Source organism: Tiliqua scincoides, chromosome 2 (genome assembly GCF_035046505.1).
Source record: "Tiliqua scincoides isolate rTilSci1 chromosome 2, rTilSci1.hap2, whole genome shotgun sequence".
Lineage (NCBI taxonomy): Eukaryota > Metazoa > Chordata > Lepidosauria > Squamata > Scincidae > Tiliqua > Tiliqua scincoides.
This window is the reverse complement of record NC_089822.1, coordinates 144,107,750-144,125,493: the sequence shown is the minus strand read 5'-3', so window position 1 is coordinate 144,125,493 and position 17,744 is coordinate 144,107,750. Positions and strand designations below refer to the sequence as shown.

Below are 17,744 nucleotides of genomic sequence, written 5' to 3'. Positions count from 1 at the left end.
TCACATTAACCTCTTTGTTGCTAGCATCTACCTCTGCTGGTCTCTTAGACACTTTTCAGTTAGTTTGAGAACTCACTTAATGGAAACATTTATCTTTCCATTTGAATAGAAGAACAGAAAAGGTCTTGCAAGTGATCACTCTCTCTAATGTCCTCATTTCACTGACAAGATGCTCTGATGTGTACATCATCAATATCTAGATAACACTCTAGACAAGCCACTATTCTCTGTTAGCCTCAGTCAACAATATGGGAATAAAACTACCAAACTTTTTTTTACAGGCCTGTTGTAAGGATTATCGAGATAACATGAGTGAAGAGTTTGATCACTTATAAATATTGTATTTTTTGAATTTTTGTATGCTGCCTTTCCATTTCTTAAGTACTAAATATGATTACAGGTGGTCCCCCTTATATGTCAGAATTAGGGAGCAGAAAGCTTGGATCTACAGCAAAACAATCTATAAATGGAGTTTTCTTGGATAAGAAATAGTGGAAATAGGGTTTGTAACAGAAATAGGGGTTAATGAGAACCGTAAATATGTCCATGCCTAGATTGGGCTTAAAACGGGAATTTTCTGCCATATGGAACTATAGAATAAGGCAGAGTTAGGGATTGTAGAGAGCAGCATGTACTCCTGAACATGTATAAACCAGTACACCCCTTGCAGAGGCAACCCATCCATGATGTGAACTTTCTGTCAGGCAGCAAATTAGATTCAAGCAAAGTTTTATACAGAGTTGACCATGACAATCCACTACTTTATATATGTCTATGGCAGTGGTTCTCAAACTTTTAGCACTGGGACCCACTTTTTAGAATGACAATCTGGACCCACCAGAAGTGCTGTCATTAACCTGGAAATGATGTCATGGTCCAAAGTGACATCATCAAGCAGGAAGTGCTTTCCTGAGAATGCAGCAAGCACTGAAATTGCCCATGACAAGCAGTGAAATTGTGCCATGTTCCCTAGAAAAGGCAGGCTATAAATAATTAAATTAAAATGAATAATTAGAAAAAATTAAAGTAAAACAAATAATTAAATAAGGGGAGATGTGATGAAGTCAGCCCTGTTAAACCAAGTGAATTCTCTCTGTAGCCTGCCTGCAAAAACCTCAACCCCCCCCCCCAAAGACATCATAAGATTTTCAGCCCTACTCAATGCCTAGTTCAATTTAAGTTCTTATACTTAAGCCAGTTCAGTGTGATTTGGGACAAAATCAATTTTAAATCCAACATGTTTTTTGTTTGGGCTGGACTGAGATTCAAAGCTTCCTCTAAACAGCATTAAAAACCCAGAATGATGAGGAGAGGAAATGAGTACTGTAGGGAGGAGGGGAGGAATCTGTAAAAGACAACAACCCTTTCCAATCAAGCAGTGGTTCCAAACCTATTAGCATTGGAACCCTCTTTTCAAAATCACATACCATCAGGAGCCAACTAGCTTTACAAAACTAAAAAAGAAAAAAAAAGTCTTACCAGTTCAAGCCTCTTTTTACTGTACTATGGGGGGCTGCCGTCTGGAGCACTTGTTGAGCTCGACGTGCATAGGATTGGAACTATTCTGGTATCCTTGCATTCCCCTTCACCTGACCTTCCACAGGACCCAAGACACAGTTGCTTACACATGAGTAAACATGACCATGTGGCTTAGTTTCGCTTTCCATAGGGCACAATACATAGGGCTTGGGAGGGACTTTCTTTGGGGGGGGCTGCATTCATTGGATTGGGACCTTTCTGGATTCCTCTCAGCCTGCCATTTGCAATGTACCTAGGCACAACAATCTATTCACGGATAAACGTGCGATATCGCTCAGTTTCACTTTCCATAGGGTTCAATGTATTTTACCTGTTTGCTATCAGCTTGTCAGTTTCAGCTTTGCGACCCACCCACAATCACGTTGTGACCCACAGTTTGAGAAACTCTGGTCTAGGGAATGGCTACAAGTGAACACAGTGTGTTGGCACAGTCAAATAAATATATTGTTCCTGGTATGTAGCAAATCTGGAACATCAGTTGTGGATTGCCCCTTAAATGAAGACCAATCCCAAAGATGACAGACTATAGCTCTGTTGAAGCAACAAAAATGGAGTAATAAACTGATATTGGTGCTTTCATTTGATGAGAGATGTCATGCTTTGCTTTCCAGATTTAATAAAATAGGATTCTCAATGGTTCAAAATATCTAGGAAGCAATGAATACCAGGAGCAATTGGCAAGAGAGTTTTATCCTTTCAAAGCAGAAACCCTGAGGTAGTAACTTAAGGCTTTGTTTCCTGCATTTTAGATTGCATCAAAGTTTAGAGAAGGCAGATGCTTGCTAACCTGGGGATGCATGTGAAATTAAGAAAGGAGTAATAAAAGGTAAGATTTTCTTTGTTAAATAAAAAATGCATTTTTCTTGATATTTGATATACCCTCTTGATGATGAAAAGCTAATGTTTTGTATTCAGCTCAGATGAAGTCCTAGCAGAGGTTTATTAATCTGAGAGGCTACACATTACACTGCAGCTGTACGCAACCATAGAAGCCCCTTATCCCTGCAAAGTCCCCTGTATCAGAGAAAGGACTGGAGCAAATGGAGTTCTTGACCCCATCACCTGCAAGCCTCCTTTTCCCTGCAGCTGCATTTACCTCAGTAGTGTTTTGGATCTGCTTTGCAATTAAGAAGGGGCCAACAGAGCTGCAGCTGCAGTGTAACGTGTAGCTTGCCCTTAGTGAATTTGTCAAACATGAACACAGAGTTAGAAAGATGCCTCATCTAAAAACAAGGCAAATGTGGAGAACGAAGATACCACCCAACAAGAAATAATGAGAAACAGTCTTGAGTTTTTAATTAAAAACACGACAATTTTTTTCATGTCTCATTCATTTGTTTGTTGTTGTTATAGAATCAAAACACAAGACTTTTCCTTTTAATGAAAAACAGCAGCCGTTGAAACCTGCATTTTTTTCTTGTCTAGAAGCAGACTTGTAAAAGCCCAGGAAACTGCCTTTTGTAAATGTGCCAAGGCAAATTTTGAACCTTTATAAAGCATGAATCTAGACAATAATATTTGATGCAAGTAGGACAAAAGTTCCAAGGAAGTGCCTTGATGATCGTAGCAGCTTAATCAGCTGATCTGAAACTGGTTACTATTACTGCCCTTCTCAGATCTGGTATGTTTGCAGCTAATCTGGCTAAGGATCAACAATGAAAAGGCAGCCGTTTCACCACTACAGTCTTTTGAAAAGTGACTAAAACGAAGGGATTAGCTGCCATAGGGAAATACCTGCATCAAATTCTTTTAGATCCTTCCTCCTCACCCCACACCCCATCCAACAGAAGAGACTGTGTTCAGTCTCGCTTGTTCAAAGTCTTAGGAGAGCTGTAGCAACGCGTGTGAACATTTGGGCAAATAATTGACTAATGTACTGGAATTGATCTGTATATGAATGAATTAGAGACTTGCAATTCTGAATGAGATTGTTCAGAGTGACATTGACACAGCTTTAAATTCATGCATGCGGTTCTACTGTTGGGATCGGTTAGTCTACAGGTGAGAAAAAAAATATTTACTAGATATTTACTAGATAAATACTAGAGAAAGTGAAGTGCTTATTAATTTAGTCTGGTTACACAAACACTTGCTTATCTTAAACACTTGTTCTGAAATACTTCCTACTTGGGATATTTATAGCTTAGCCAGCCTATCACTGACAAAGACTGCATCAAGAATCCCACACGATTTTCTCTCCAAGCCACTCAAATACAACATCATAGCATGGTCTTCTCTCTGGTTGTCTGTTTTCTCACCTTGGTCTATTCAGCTCTACCCAGTGTTCTGTGGCCAAAAGAATTCACCTCTCTCGTTGCTGCAGCCACATGACACCATTTTTTAAGTGCCTGCACTGGTTTCCTGTTCATTCCTGGAGCCTGTACAAGCTTCTGTTGCAGACCTTCAAAACTCGCCATGACCTATCACCATGGCCTATCTCCCACTTCAGCTCTCTACTGTTATAACCCAATACTTCCCTGCCTATGACCTTGGTTTGACTGGCTTCATCACCCTCACCCATCCCTCCTGCTCCTTCAAACAACTCCATTTCCCCCCCTCTTGCCACATCTGCTTCCCAGAACAGCTGCACAATGACACTTCTCTCAACCCACCTTTGGCACTACCCCTTTGTCCCCCATACACCCCAACTGTCATGCCCTACTGTAACTGAAATAACTGCATCTTCATTGGCTCTTAATCCCAACCTCAATTTCTTTCTCCTTTCCTGATTGACTGCCATGTCTATTTTCTGGACCGTAAGATTAGGGCAGGGACCCCAAATTCTTTGTTGAGAACTATGTGCATGGATGGTGCTATACACATTCATCACCACCACTTTGTATGCAGTGTCGTCAACTCATACACAGAGGATTGATCTATACAGGTAGCAGAATGAACAATTCTGAGGTGAACAAACTGAACCATTTCATTCTGCGGGGGGGGGGGGGGGATCTTGTTTTTGACTACTTCCTTGGAAAAAATTACTTGCAAGTAAAAAGCCAGCATTTTAGAGGGGCAGAGCCTAGGCTAGAATAGGTGTGCTGTGCTGCAGGGAGATTTGAAAGTGTTTGGTTTTTTCCCATAAGGGAGCATTCAGAATATAATCCCCCACCTGCAGTGGCACAGTCTGTTCTATCACAGGGCTCTGCTGTTTTTCCCTGATTCATTTTGCTGCATGTAGAGTTGAGGGTTTAGCTGTGCGTCATTGATGGGTAAGGGTGGCAATGTATTTTTTTTTTAGTGGTTTACACACACATGTGACTTAGCTCTCAGAAACTAAAGTGGGTAGGCAGAAATCATCCTCACCATGTGGCAGAAGAGTAATTTCAATATCACTATATTCATTCTTCCTCTCCTCATTTGAAAATAGCAAACATCTGGCACAGTGCTATAATACAGTAAGGTGAGCGATACGGGGAAAAAAAGAGGAATAATTAAGGACTATACATTTGCAAAAGTTGTCTTGCTGACTGTTAAGGGTATGTGCTTATGCAGGAAACAGGCAACTGTACCCTGAAAGCACACTCCTTGTGTTGTCAACAGACATGCTTATCCCCCTCTGCAGTCTCACACATTTATCCACAAGTACTACACTATGCTGGCTCTGTCACTGCACATTACAGCACAATGATAAAGGACTACATGGAGTACAAGAAAAAGTGTGTTAAATGTCAAAAGATAGAACCAACCAGGAACTGAACATGTTTTCAAACAGTGAACCTCTCCTCAGACAGTTTTCTTCTTTTAAAAGCATCTCTGAACAGCCATGGAAAGAATCGCTGAGATTGTTTGATGACAACTATTCTTGCACAATTACTGTACAAAGACAGATGAGAGTAGCAAATACTTTGGCATCAAATCAAGGTCTGGAAAGCTTTGAGGGGGTTGGTAAAGTGAGAAACTTCTTAATCCTTATAACAAGCCAGTGATCTACAGCTGAATACCAGAGATCTAAGTACAGGTCTCTTTCTCTTGGCTTGCTCATTACTGTCTGCCTTATACAGCACATGCATGGGTACTCAAATGTATGTCCCACTCAGTTTAATGGAACATTTTCTAAGGTAAGTGTGCTTGCAACTGAAACCTCAAGTCCTCAGCTAAACAAACTTTTTAATAACTACTAACTGCTTCACTTTTCCAACATTTGTTAGCCTACTAATTGTTTAACCTACAAGTACCTGTTGAGATACCTTCAAACTCATACTTCAGTATTTGAAACACTCATTACATGATGGTTTATATCTACAACCATTCAAATGTTAAAATGTCAAGAGGCCAAGAACATAAATTGTACAGCAATATTTTGTCTCTACTGGACCAGCTGCCTTTGCCCCATTTCTACTAATTTCTCCCTTCCACTGCAATCCCTGTGCCACATTCCATGCCAGTCTGGAGAGTTCCCTTAACCTTCAAGAAAGGGTTTTCAAGGGATGCAGGGGACTGCAGTAGGGAAGAAGGGGAGGGAAAGTCCTCTTGTCCAGGTTTGTTCTGCTTGTGCAAGTCTGGATCCAAGCCATAGTGGGGTTTTTTTTGGGGGGGGGGGCGGAGTTACTAGATTACTTACCTGAATAAATACCTGGAAACACATATTGCAAACAGTACTGGCATTAAAAAAATAAACGTATAATTTAACAGCTAAAATAGCTGAAATGTCAAGCTGAGAGAGGCAGCATTGGATAAGAATTTGCCCACAGGGTACAGACAGTTTAATTCTTTTTTATTAACAAAAACAAAAATATAAAGCACACTCCAAATTCAGTAAAAATTGTGGTTATGTCTTCAAGCAAAAACTTAGTTTGAAATATATATAATCTCCTTGACCAAGACCAGAAATACATCAGGAAATAACACTATACCTGCTCCTGTGCCTCCAGATCTCTGTGTTGCAGCTTCTTTTCGGCAGAACGAACCTGATTACAATACTTCTCAATCTCCTGTTCCAAACCCTGAAACAATTCCAGTACAAAGCAGATGTGAACATTCCCATGATCAGAATGAAACCACATAGAATGAGTTGGTAGCACAATAAATAGATGTTGTAAATTCCTCCACCACAGTTACCAACCATGTCGGAGAGCTTGAAACAAGGAGACTCCGTGAGTCTTCCCTCTACAAGACAAACTGTGTACCTAAATGCACTATTAAAAATAAGTACCTGATTTCTCAATGAAAACAGCTGTGGGGTCAAACTCTGATTGGGACCATGGGGAGGTTCCCTTTTTCTCCTCATGTTGTTTTACCACTGAAATTCCCCCTCCCTCCCACAGCTTGTTCCTGCAAATAGCTATTTTAGGAACAAATAGCTGCTTTGTGGAAGAGATTTCCAAAGGAAAAAATGGCATATGGAGAGAGAGCTAACTTCCCTTTCTCATGCACCACAGTCTTGATTAGGATTGGGTTCTCCATTACTGTTTTCAGTGAAAAAGAAGCACATCCAGGAGTACATATGCCATGTTTAGGCACATGCCTAGCTAGAGTAGCTAATTTCCTTTCTAGAGCAGCATTGATAGCTATTATACTCTGTAAACCACTCATTCCCAAATAGTATGTTAGAGCACAGTAGTGTGCTGCAAGACAACTGCTAGCATATCATGAGACAATAATTCAAGGCTCCTCTGATCCTAAGGTGCCCTCTCATAGCAGAGCCTTCCCACTATCTCTCTGTATGATTTCATGCCCTGGCCTGGCCTCCTTTCTATCAGCTCAAGGTGGGTGGGTGGTAAATCTGGAATATTCTATCACACCTGATACAGACACACTACAGAATTGTCCTCCCCTTTAAGATTGTTGTGTTGCATCTCTGTAGAAGTCACTGTTCTAGGTTTGACTCTCAATCAGGGGCCACACCTAGAACAGCCATATGAGCATAAACATAGCAGTGGGCTCCTCTTACCCATTTGAAAAGTGACATTTTCAGTGTAAGAATGAAAAATGCCCTAACAAGTGATTGAGAGGTTAATGACAGGAATGGGCAGTGTTCAATTTGCAATTAAAACTGCATATTGCTTTTCAATTTGACTTACACCTCTGAATGTCATGGGGATGTCACCCCATCTCTCCGAAGGACATATATAATTGACAAACCAGGAAACACAAGATGGTAATTCATGTTAGAGCTTAGGGTTCACTAACTCCTTCCCAATGAGCAAAAAACGTTACGTAAACCAGAAGCAATGAAAAGAACTTGCAGTACAAAGATTTAACAGAACCCCATTCTATCTCTGTTAGACAATAACGGAATAGTGTAGGCTTAAATCATTTACAGAATAAAATAGCTATTCAGATAAGATAAGAGGAGCACTTGTGATAGATCTTGCATAATTGTTTTGAAGTTATGCCAAGAGTTAACTTAAAAGTATTAAGGCAGTAAAGCTTTAACATATCTTGATGCCAAAAACTTTAATCAACACTAAAAGAGAGCGTCAGATCTTCCCAGTTCAGTTATTATATATTATATACACACAGTGTGTTAAAATGGAAGTCCACCATAAAGCATGTGTTGCAACATAATACTTCTTGCTAAAGAAACCTAGATTAGGGCACTTAAAAAGGAAGTGTGATATGTATTTTCTTTTCCCCCCTTAGTTCTATATAATAATAATAATAATAATAATAATAATAATAATATAGCCTTCTCCCTATGTGGCATAATGAGGATAAATTCTTGTTGCTGCATCATGCTTACCTGAAATGCTAGGTTTTTTCAAATTCACATATCCATACAATTCCTTGTAAATATCATACTACAAAAATAATTGAAGTATACAAGTATGTTTGAACTTCTGCAGTTACCCTCAGTGCTTTGCATCTCTCCCTCCCCGCCAAGTGATTCAAGAAACTAATTGTATCATGTATGCCATTTGGACTATTATCCTGATTAGTTAAATTAGGGCGTAATCCTAACCCACTTTGCAGCACTGACATAAGGGCAATGCAACTCCTAGGTAAGGAAACAAACATTCCCTTACTTTGAGGAGGCCTCAGTGAGTGCCCCCCAACTGCAGGACGCAGCACACGTCTCATTCGCACAGCTATGCCAGTGCTGGAAAGTGGAGTAGAATTTGGGCTTTAGTTGCTCTTGAGTCTCACTAAAATCAGTAGGACAAGTTAGTCACAGTTAACTTAAGCGCCACTGCTTTCAATTGAATTTAATTGGATTGGGATTCTTCAATTAAAAAAAAAAAAGTTGAACTGTTTATAGAGTTTGGAAGGCTAGAACAGTCGAAGGTTATTCAAAGAGCTAGAGTTCCAAAGAAGGGGCCTGGAATGGGGAAGGAAAGAAAGAGAAAGAGATTTACAGTTTCTATCCCTTTATACCAGTGGTTTTCAAACTCTCATGGAGAGTTTGAGCCACTGTAAGTGCTTGCAGGGGCAGGGGGGAGGCAGCAGGGGCAGGTGGAAGGCAGCGGTGCGATCCCCAGGATCGCACTGCTCAGGGGGCTGCAGGGGCTTAGGTGCGCTTACTGATGAACTGATGGGAGGATGGGATGAACTGATGGGAGGATTTGCTGCACCTTAGAGATTTGAACACATGAAGCTAGTGCAGGTATGAGCTTTATAAGGTTTATTGCCCTATGGTATAAAGCAGGGCTTTTCAAACTGGGGTATCATGACGCCCCAGCCTGTGGGCCCTGGTCTCTGCCCCCTTAAGGGATGGGGGCAGCCTGGAGGCAGGGAGGAGGCAGTGGCGTGATCCCCAGGATTGCGCCGCTCAAGGGGCTGCAGGGGCTTGGGTGCGCTTACCCAAGCCTCCTGCAGCCTCCCCAGGGTGTGGGGAGCCCGGTGTGAACCTTTGGCAGGCTCACTGCAGCAGTGAAAGTGAAAGCGGAACGATTGCGCTCCACTTCTGCTTTAGCGGAGGTGGGGTGCAATCGCTCCGCGTTTACATTTACTGCTGTGGGGTTTACATTTGCGTTTACATTTACTCCTGGGGATCGCGCCACTGCCTCCTCCCTGCCTCCAGGCTGCCCCCGTCCCTTAAGGGGGCAGAGGCCAGGGCCCACAGGCTGGGGCGTCATGACACCCCAGTTTGAAAAGCCCTGCTTTATACCATAGGGCAATAAACCTTATAAAGCTCATACCTGCACTAGCTTCATGTGTTCAAATCTCTAAGTGCAGCAAATCCTCCCATCAGTTCACCCCAGCTTTTGATTGGTTTGTGCTGGGTCTCCCCACCCCACTGCTTGCCCTGTGGCAGTGGCAGCTCGTCCCCCTCCTGTTCTGAGAGGGTAGGAAGATGGGAAGGAACTACTAATGAAGTCTTTCAGTTGGACTTCTTCCACTTCTGCTGGTCAACTGGTTTTCTTTTACAGGGTACTGTGTCATTGTAGCAGCCTTTGGGAGGAAGTCCACTGATAAGGAGGTGGAAGATGCAGCTCAGCTCATGTAGTAGTTCCTCTACCTTCAACTCTCTCCATAGGCCAATGGGACCAGAAGTAAAGGAAGCAGCAACCCATTTCTGACTACCTAGTGTTTCAAAATTATATCATTTTGGCACGGTATACTTTTAAAAAAAATTCAGTGGTGTATTGTATAGTTTGGATTATGTGGATTAATCCTTAGGGGGTGAGGTGCAGAGACTTCTGCTTTGAAGCTTGGAATTTGTTCTGCAGTTATGAACCTCTTCAGTGTCTATCATTATATGTTCCATGGAATGACTCAACTTCTTTTGTGAAGCTGGAAGACTTTTCAGTGGATGTGCCAAAAGTAGAATTACAAGTAAAGCTGTGGCAAGTAGCAGTGGAAAAAAGTGCATTTTAATGATTCAGAAAGACTTTTCTGAACATTCTTATTGTAACTTGCAGAATGAATAATTCTGATCAGACAAGAATGTTCGTGCACAATCACTCTGGTAATAGACATTGAAATAAGCTCTAGGAAAAACATCACAATTGTCAATCCTCTGGTTTGACAATCCTCTGAAACTCCTCTGATTTTTAAAAAAATGACAGAATAACTTTTGTGCAAACTGTTAAAATGTACAGTTTAAAAAATGTACAGTTTAAAAACTGGAACATACCCAGTATCCTAAGTGAAGCAGCATTTTGCATTGGCAGTAAAACATTATCCGCTATATACTTTACTGAAAACAAGCTTACCCAAGATCCCACTCTCCTCAGACCCTATCCCAATTTGTTAAAAGAATCCTCCCCACAGGTTAATATGGGCAAAGGAAAAAGAAACAACATGGGGGTGGGTATGGAAGGTCTTGTCCTAGTCCCTCATCAGTAAATCCATCAACTGGCATAGCTTCCCTCAACCTAAGAAAAGTAACTAGATCTTCTAACACAGGGATCTCCAAACTCTGGCCCAGGGGCCAGAAGTGGCCCATAGCGACCTTCTATCCAGCCCACAGCCAGCCTCTGAGAGCCTCTGGTCCACTCAACTGAACACAACCAGAACTGTGTTCTGGTCACATCTGGAGGGTGTCCAGCCTCCCCGGCCTTCAGAATGCCTTCTAAAGGTCTAAAAACATCACTTCCTGGTTTTCCAAAAAAAAAAAGTAGAAGTAATTTTTTGTGCCCTCTGAAGGCCTTAGAAGGCTTTCTGAGGGTCGGGGAGACGTCCCCGGCCCTCAGAACGCATTTCCTATGATGTGCTGGTTCTGAAGTATTTACTTTTGTATATATAAGTAAGCTGCTTGGGAGGTGGGGGAATGGGGTCCATTTGAGTGTGTGCTTTGTTTCTGTGGTGTGTTTGGTGTTCGGAGAAATTCTGGAAATTTGAGTCCATGTATTCATTCATCTGTTCCATCTATAATGTAGTCATTTAAATTTTATATTTAAAATTCATTTTTTTCCAACCCTCAACTCTGTGCCAGATATTTGATGTGGCCCTCTAGCTGAAAAGTTTGGAGACCCTTGTTCTAACATATGCTCCAGTGTCCTACTTCCTAAACACTACATGCTCATAGAGAACCATTTCAATTATCCTGAACCTTATGATCAATTGTCAGGAAGCACTTGACCTCTCACTCTCACAAGATTAGTGCTCTCACTGTACAAACTGTAGAGGAATGGATCATAACATTCCTGGTTCCGGAGATACACATAGAGGCCTTTTACACCAAGTATTAACATGTTGCACAGTATGAACTCGGAATTTCATTCACTGTATCTATACTGAATAGGGCCTAAGTCGCAAAGGGGAAATTAGTATTTACCCATAATGACATTCCATTGAAGGGCTTAATTCAAATTGTACCTTTGCATAGGTTTTCCCTCCATCTTCAGATCTGGGCATCTCCATAAGGTTATTTGTCTGGAGTGTAGTCAGGTTTTTAGCTACATAAACTTGCATTATATGGCCTGCCATGCTATAGCAGAATACATCTGGGGGAACCTATGATACGAAATGCCAAGATTGCTGACATGTTCAATAAGCACCAGATGCTATGAAGTGGTGAACCACTTGGGACATTACTTATTGTCCTCCAGAACTCCTAACTAACTGCAATATAAGATAAGAATGAAAGTTTAGAATGACAGCTTTCCTTTCTCAAACGATGTGCATAGTGACATCCTAGCTTTTTTGTTTTTGTTTTAAACTCCATGTGCCAAAGAAAGAAGTGGTCTATAAGGTCTAAATCTTGTTAAAGGTGACTCTCTGGACAGATGTTAGTACAAACCTGCAAAATATAAATTAATCTGGGATTCACATTCATTCTGCCCCAAAGACAAAACTGCAATACTGATCATGTGGATAAGTTTTGTTACAGTATGGAAAATGATGCCATCCACATTTCCTTTCACTAATATTCAACATTTCTGGGAATAGAAACCAGAGAGACTTTCTTAAATAAGCACTAATAATGGTTTTGGATGAATGCTCCATCCCTTTTTCATTTCGTTATGGATAAGAACACAAGAGCAGTCCTGCTGGATCAGGCCTAAAGCCCATCTAGACCCAACATCCTGTTTCCCACACTGGCCCACCACCTGTTGCCGGGAGAACCACTAGCAAGAGAAAAAGGCAGATTTCCATATGCCACATTTTGCAGGCAATGCAAGTTACAAGACTCACTTCCTCTCACAACAACCATGTATACGCGCATGAGAGATTTGGTCTACAGAGGCTAATTTACATGCCCTTTGCCGCAGTTAATACACACATCTTCCACTCTTTAAGCAGGGCACACTTTGAAATGTAATAAGCAGAATTTGACAGCTCTTCCATGGAACATAATGAGACATCTCTTTTGAAAATTACATGTAGGATTAGGGTTCAAAAGTCATGATTCAGCAAAAGAGTTTACTGCACTCATTTCAACTGCTCGCTACTATACTAGTAACTAATGTTGGCAACCTTCAGTCTCGAGAGACTATGGTATCACGCTCTGAAAGGTGGTTTTGGAACATCGTCTAGTGTGGCTGAAAACTCGCTACTATACTAGTGTGTGCTCGCTACTATACTAGTAATTTATATTATAACAGACCCTCATGTTAATATTTTTAACAACAACATCATATAAATCTGACACACAAACCTGCAAATAAATAAATCTGTTAGAGAGAGAGATGTGTACATCAGACAAGAGGTTTTGGGATGGAAAAAAGGCATCACTATTGTTAGTGTGATAGTCAGGGCAGATATGGCAGTGGGGGTTGGGCTGGTTGTTTCAGGAAAAGAAGTTAGGGTGCAATCCTAACCCCTTATATCAGTGTTTTCCAGCACTGGCATAGTGGTGCCAATGGGACATGTGCTGCATCCTGCAGTTGAGTGTAACTCACGGTGGCCTTCTCAAAGTAAAGGAATGTTTGTTCCCTTACCTCAGAGCTGCATTGCCCTTATGTCAGTGCTGCAAAGCACTGACATAAGGGGTTAGGATTGTGCCGTTAGTTGTACACAGTCTATCCTTCCTTCCAGCTCTTCTTCCAGTCTGCATAACATTGGTGATTCTGGCAGTGACCCTAGAGGCTGAAGGTCCTGCTGAGGAATGCCACAGCAATAAAGAATAGGACTAGCCTGATCCAGGATGAAGGTGCCAATCTGCCCTGCATCATAGAGATGTAGTTGAATAAGGGAGGAGGGAATGATCTCCCTTCCAGCTTAGCCCACAAGGTTTCCATGGGCTGTAGCAGCCACAACTTCTGCTGGTTTGGAAACCAACAATGAAAGTACTGGACTACCAAAAGGTTCTGAATGAAGTTGCACTCCCTCTATATTGTGGTCCTCCAGGATTCATACCTCTGCCATGTGGCAGAGGTGGCCTTTGCCCAGTTTAGGTTGGTGTACCAGCTGCAACTATACTTTAGTCAGATGGACCTAACCACAGTGGTCTATGCCTTAAAAAGACTTGACTACTGTAATGTGCTTTACATGGGGCTGCTCCTGAAGACTGTTTGGAAACTGGGCATAGGGTCTTCTCTTTAGTGGCTCCTCAACTTTGGAACTTCCTCCTTTTTGAGCTAAGGTCAGCACCCTCCCTGTTAACCTTCTGGCAGAGGCTAAAAATGTTCCTTTTTTGTTCAGTTGTTCCTCTCTTAAGCATTTTTTTTGCCGCTGCTGCTGCTCAATGCTGTAAATTGGGTTACTAAGTTTTTATGTTTTTATTATCTGCTGATTTTTTAATTGTCCTGTTTTTATTGCTTTCACTATTACTTATTTTATTACAAACTGTATTTAGGTACTCTGCCTCCCTTTTATTGTATTTTGTCATAATTTTTTACTTTTTATCTCTGTAAGCCACTTTGGCTGCCCCATTTTTATGGAAGGAAAGAAAGGATATAAACATTTCAAATAAATAAAAATATGAGTCATTTTCTCAAGTGAAAAACGATGAGTCAAAATCAAACTGTATAAGGTACAATATTAAGTCCCTTTTCTTGACTTTGCAGGTTGACTTGTTGTGGTGACAGTTTTTTATTTCAGCTAAATTGGTTTTCGAATGACATGCAAACATGTTTGCTATTGAAAGCCTACACTGTACCTGACCTTGGAAGTGCTTTGTATTGGCCAGAGAATAAGGAAAAACAATGTTTTGCTTTCCAGCATAGATATCCCATACTTTGAAAGGCACTTAAAAATGTAAATGAGATAAGCTTTACTGCAACAATATGAATGTACTCTAGTGTTATGGGAAAATGCACATTCATTTGATTTATTGATATATATGACATGTTTCATAAATCTACTTTTATTTGTAAATCAAAATGTAATGACCATGCCCTGTACTTGATACTTGTACCTGATACATTGATACTTGTACCTGATAGCAGCAAGGGCAGCTTTGACATGATGTTCTGCATCCATAAGGTGGCTCTCTGAATTTTTCCTATGAATGCATGCTTAAGTAAATGGCTGGAATAGTGCACCCATGCAACTTTCTCAGACATGATCCTATGCCTGCAACCATCTTGGAATTCAGAGCCCGATCCTGAGGTCCGTGGCGCGGCTCCGTGACGTGGACCTCAGTCGCAAACGTGCCATAAGGCTCGTTTACGGGGTTTACCGCCGGGCTCCTGCCGGAGCTAGCCCAGCCCAGTGCTAAGGCAGCGCGCGGCGGGCACTTGGGTTCCATGGCTCAGCGGCCTCCTGGACCGCCAGGCTGTGGAATGGGAGATGGGGGCGTGGTTGGGGGCGTGGGGGAGGTGTTCCGGGGAGGGGGGAGGCGTGGTTGGGGTTGTGGGGGAGGCATGTCGGGGGAGGGGGAGAGGTGGGTCAGCGGAGCCCAGCTCCGCAAGATCCAAGGCGCTCGGGTAGGGCTGCTTTCCCTACATGAGTGCCTTTACTTTAGCAGCGACCAAAAGGTTCCCTTCTTCCGAGGAGCCTCCCATGGTAGCGTGGGAGGCACAGGATTCGGCGGGAGCTCTCCGTGGAGCTACCAGGTCCCGGAGCTCCAGGCAGCTCAGGATTGGGCTGCCCATCTCTACTCAAAGAGGCCTTCTTTGAGCAAGCTAGGCAGATGACAAAATGTTATCATGCGCATGCAGTCACAAGGTCAATGCAAACTACCAACTCAAGAATAGCTCTCAGGAGCGATTCAAATATTAGGCCATCATACAGTTTAATGGCCTACTTCAAGTTAGCATATGTTTACAAAAAGAACACAATCAACTTAAAGCAGACTAGAAGTTGATAGATTGTATGCATGGGCATATTACAGTATCACTTCAGTATATAAACAAACTCCAAATATGCAACAAAGCTCTCACCATTTACAGGGGAAAAAACAAAGCGGAACACACAGAACTATACCTTCACCAAGGAAGGCTACCCCTCATACGTGCTGTGGACTATAACACTATTTGCACTAGATTCAGGCTAGCACAAATATACTGCCAGGAAAAATTCCATCACTGGAAAAGCCCTAAGGGAATGTTGGCGATGACTGGGAAGTATTAGGCTTGGTATTTGAAAAAGGAGGGAAACTTATGATCATATGAACATGCTTGACATGATAGTACTTGTAAATGTTTGGAGTTTAATTCACAAAAATCCCTTTCACTCATAATGTATTTAGCAGACTAAAATCTGTGGATAAAAATTCAATCAAGGAAAAACTCAAGGTATAGCAACCAAAATTGTTTTGTCCCAGTTTTGTAAAAAGGAAAATAGCTTGATCACTGAAAGTTGCTGTAAATATAACCTTTTCTTCATAAAGTGGTATTTTATTTTTCCATTCCAATTATTTCTGCTTTTTTATTCAACACATCACCTCTACATAAAAAGAAAACTTGCAAAGAAATAACTTAATTTTTTTTTTTAAATCAAGATTTGCATGCTTTTTCACTGTTGAAAAGTGATCTAAATTGTAGCTCTCACTCTTTTTTCCATCTAATACTGGGGAGGTGGTGGAGGTCCTGGAGCACTGCCTGGAGGTGGTTAAGGTCCTGGAGCACTGCCTGGGGAGGGGGGAGGTTCAACAAACTGAAATTAAATCCAAATAAATTGTTGTTTTTCAATACTTTTATTGAAACTTATGATTTTATTGTTAGCCACTTTGGGTTCCCCTTTGTTGGGGGAAAGTTAGGGTGTAAGCGCCTTAAATAAACAAATTCTCCCTTCTCGCCTTGAATTCCGAGAGACATGCACAAATTAGCACCAGTTTGCTTAGCTGGTCAGCCATGCCTCTCAGCACGCTTGTACCAGAACTGCACTGTGCAGATTACTGGGAGAGTGACCAAACTCTGCAAGAAGTTGGGAGAGGAAAGAGGGGAGAAACAGTGCAGGGGGTATAGGGGATCCTCAGGGCAGCACAGTTGGAGTGGCAGTGGCATCCCCCCAGACACACAGGGTCACTTATACCTGTAGACCCCCCCCCCAGGTACACCACTGGAGAATTGACTGCAGACACCCACCGATAAGTCGAGGACAGGTTTTGAGCAAAAATCATGTAATGTTCTGTGACCCTCGGATAAGCTGGGGGGGATTTAAACTTAGGGGGGTGTCTGACTATAGTTTTGTCTGATTTTACCCGAGGCCAGATCCTGAAAAATAACCTTATAGTAATTGTTACCTAAGAACTGTACAGTAATTTGTTAAAAATATAGTAAAAGATCATAAGATGCATTTTTATTCTTTAACTTTTTTAATTCTAGTCTTCACGACGTTTTTGCAAATTACTTATTTTGTAAATAAGTAAGTGCACCATAAACAGCATACCAGTAGAACAGTGGTTCCCAACCTGGGACTCATGTACTCCCAGGGACACTCAACAGGACCTTTAGGGGTACTTGAAAAATAATTCAATAATGACAGAAAAAGGCATGCAGTGCTCCAGAATGCCTTGCAGGGCCAGCAAGATGGGAAGCGAGGTAGCTAGTTGGCTGTGAAAGCCCCACCAATAGCTAGTTTTTGGTCATCAATTCATCTATGAACCAGTGATTGAAAACCAGCACAGTAAAAAAGTTGAAAGATTATACGGAAAGTGATCAATCACTCAGAATTTCCCAGGACACTTCTGGTGCAAAACAGTGCAAAGGCAGAGTCTTCTCTTCTTCAAATAGATAAAAAGAAAAAATACTGTGATGAAAACATGAAGTCTGGGTTTTCATATAGAGGAGATGAGGGCTTATATTATTCATATTAATTAGAAACATTTTGCTAATATGAGGGGTACGATTTATGGAAATGGGCTGCCAAGGGGTATGCAAGTGAGAAAGGTTGGGAACCAGTGCAGGAGAACCATGAATCAAATCCTTCCTTAAGGTGCCTGGTGTGTTAAGCCAGAGGCTCAACATAGAACATATAATTTATAACACATA

At 41.6% G+C, this 17,744-nt stretch overlaps 1 protein-coding gene across 4 annotated transcripts in view; it reads right to left on the bottom strand.

The window, feature by feature from the left end:
• The window catches only part of CEP112 (centrosomal protein 112), a 362,246-nt gene that overhangs the window by 30,033 nt on the left and 314,469 nt on the right, over positions 1–17,744 (bottom strand). For 3 of the 4 annotated variants that reach the window (XM_066615054.1, XM_066615053.1, XM_066615055.1), the window contains exon 24: positions 6,396–6,485. In XM_066615054.1, coding sequence (XP_066471151.1) covers positions 6,396–6,485 — 90 coding nt within the window. Of the gene's footprint in view, positions 1–6,395; positions 6,486–17,744 lie in introns of those variants that run through there. The other variant, XM_066615056.1, reaches the window with a different exon arrangement.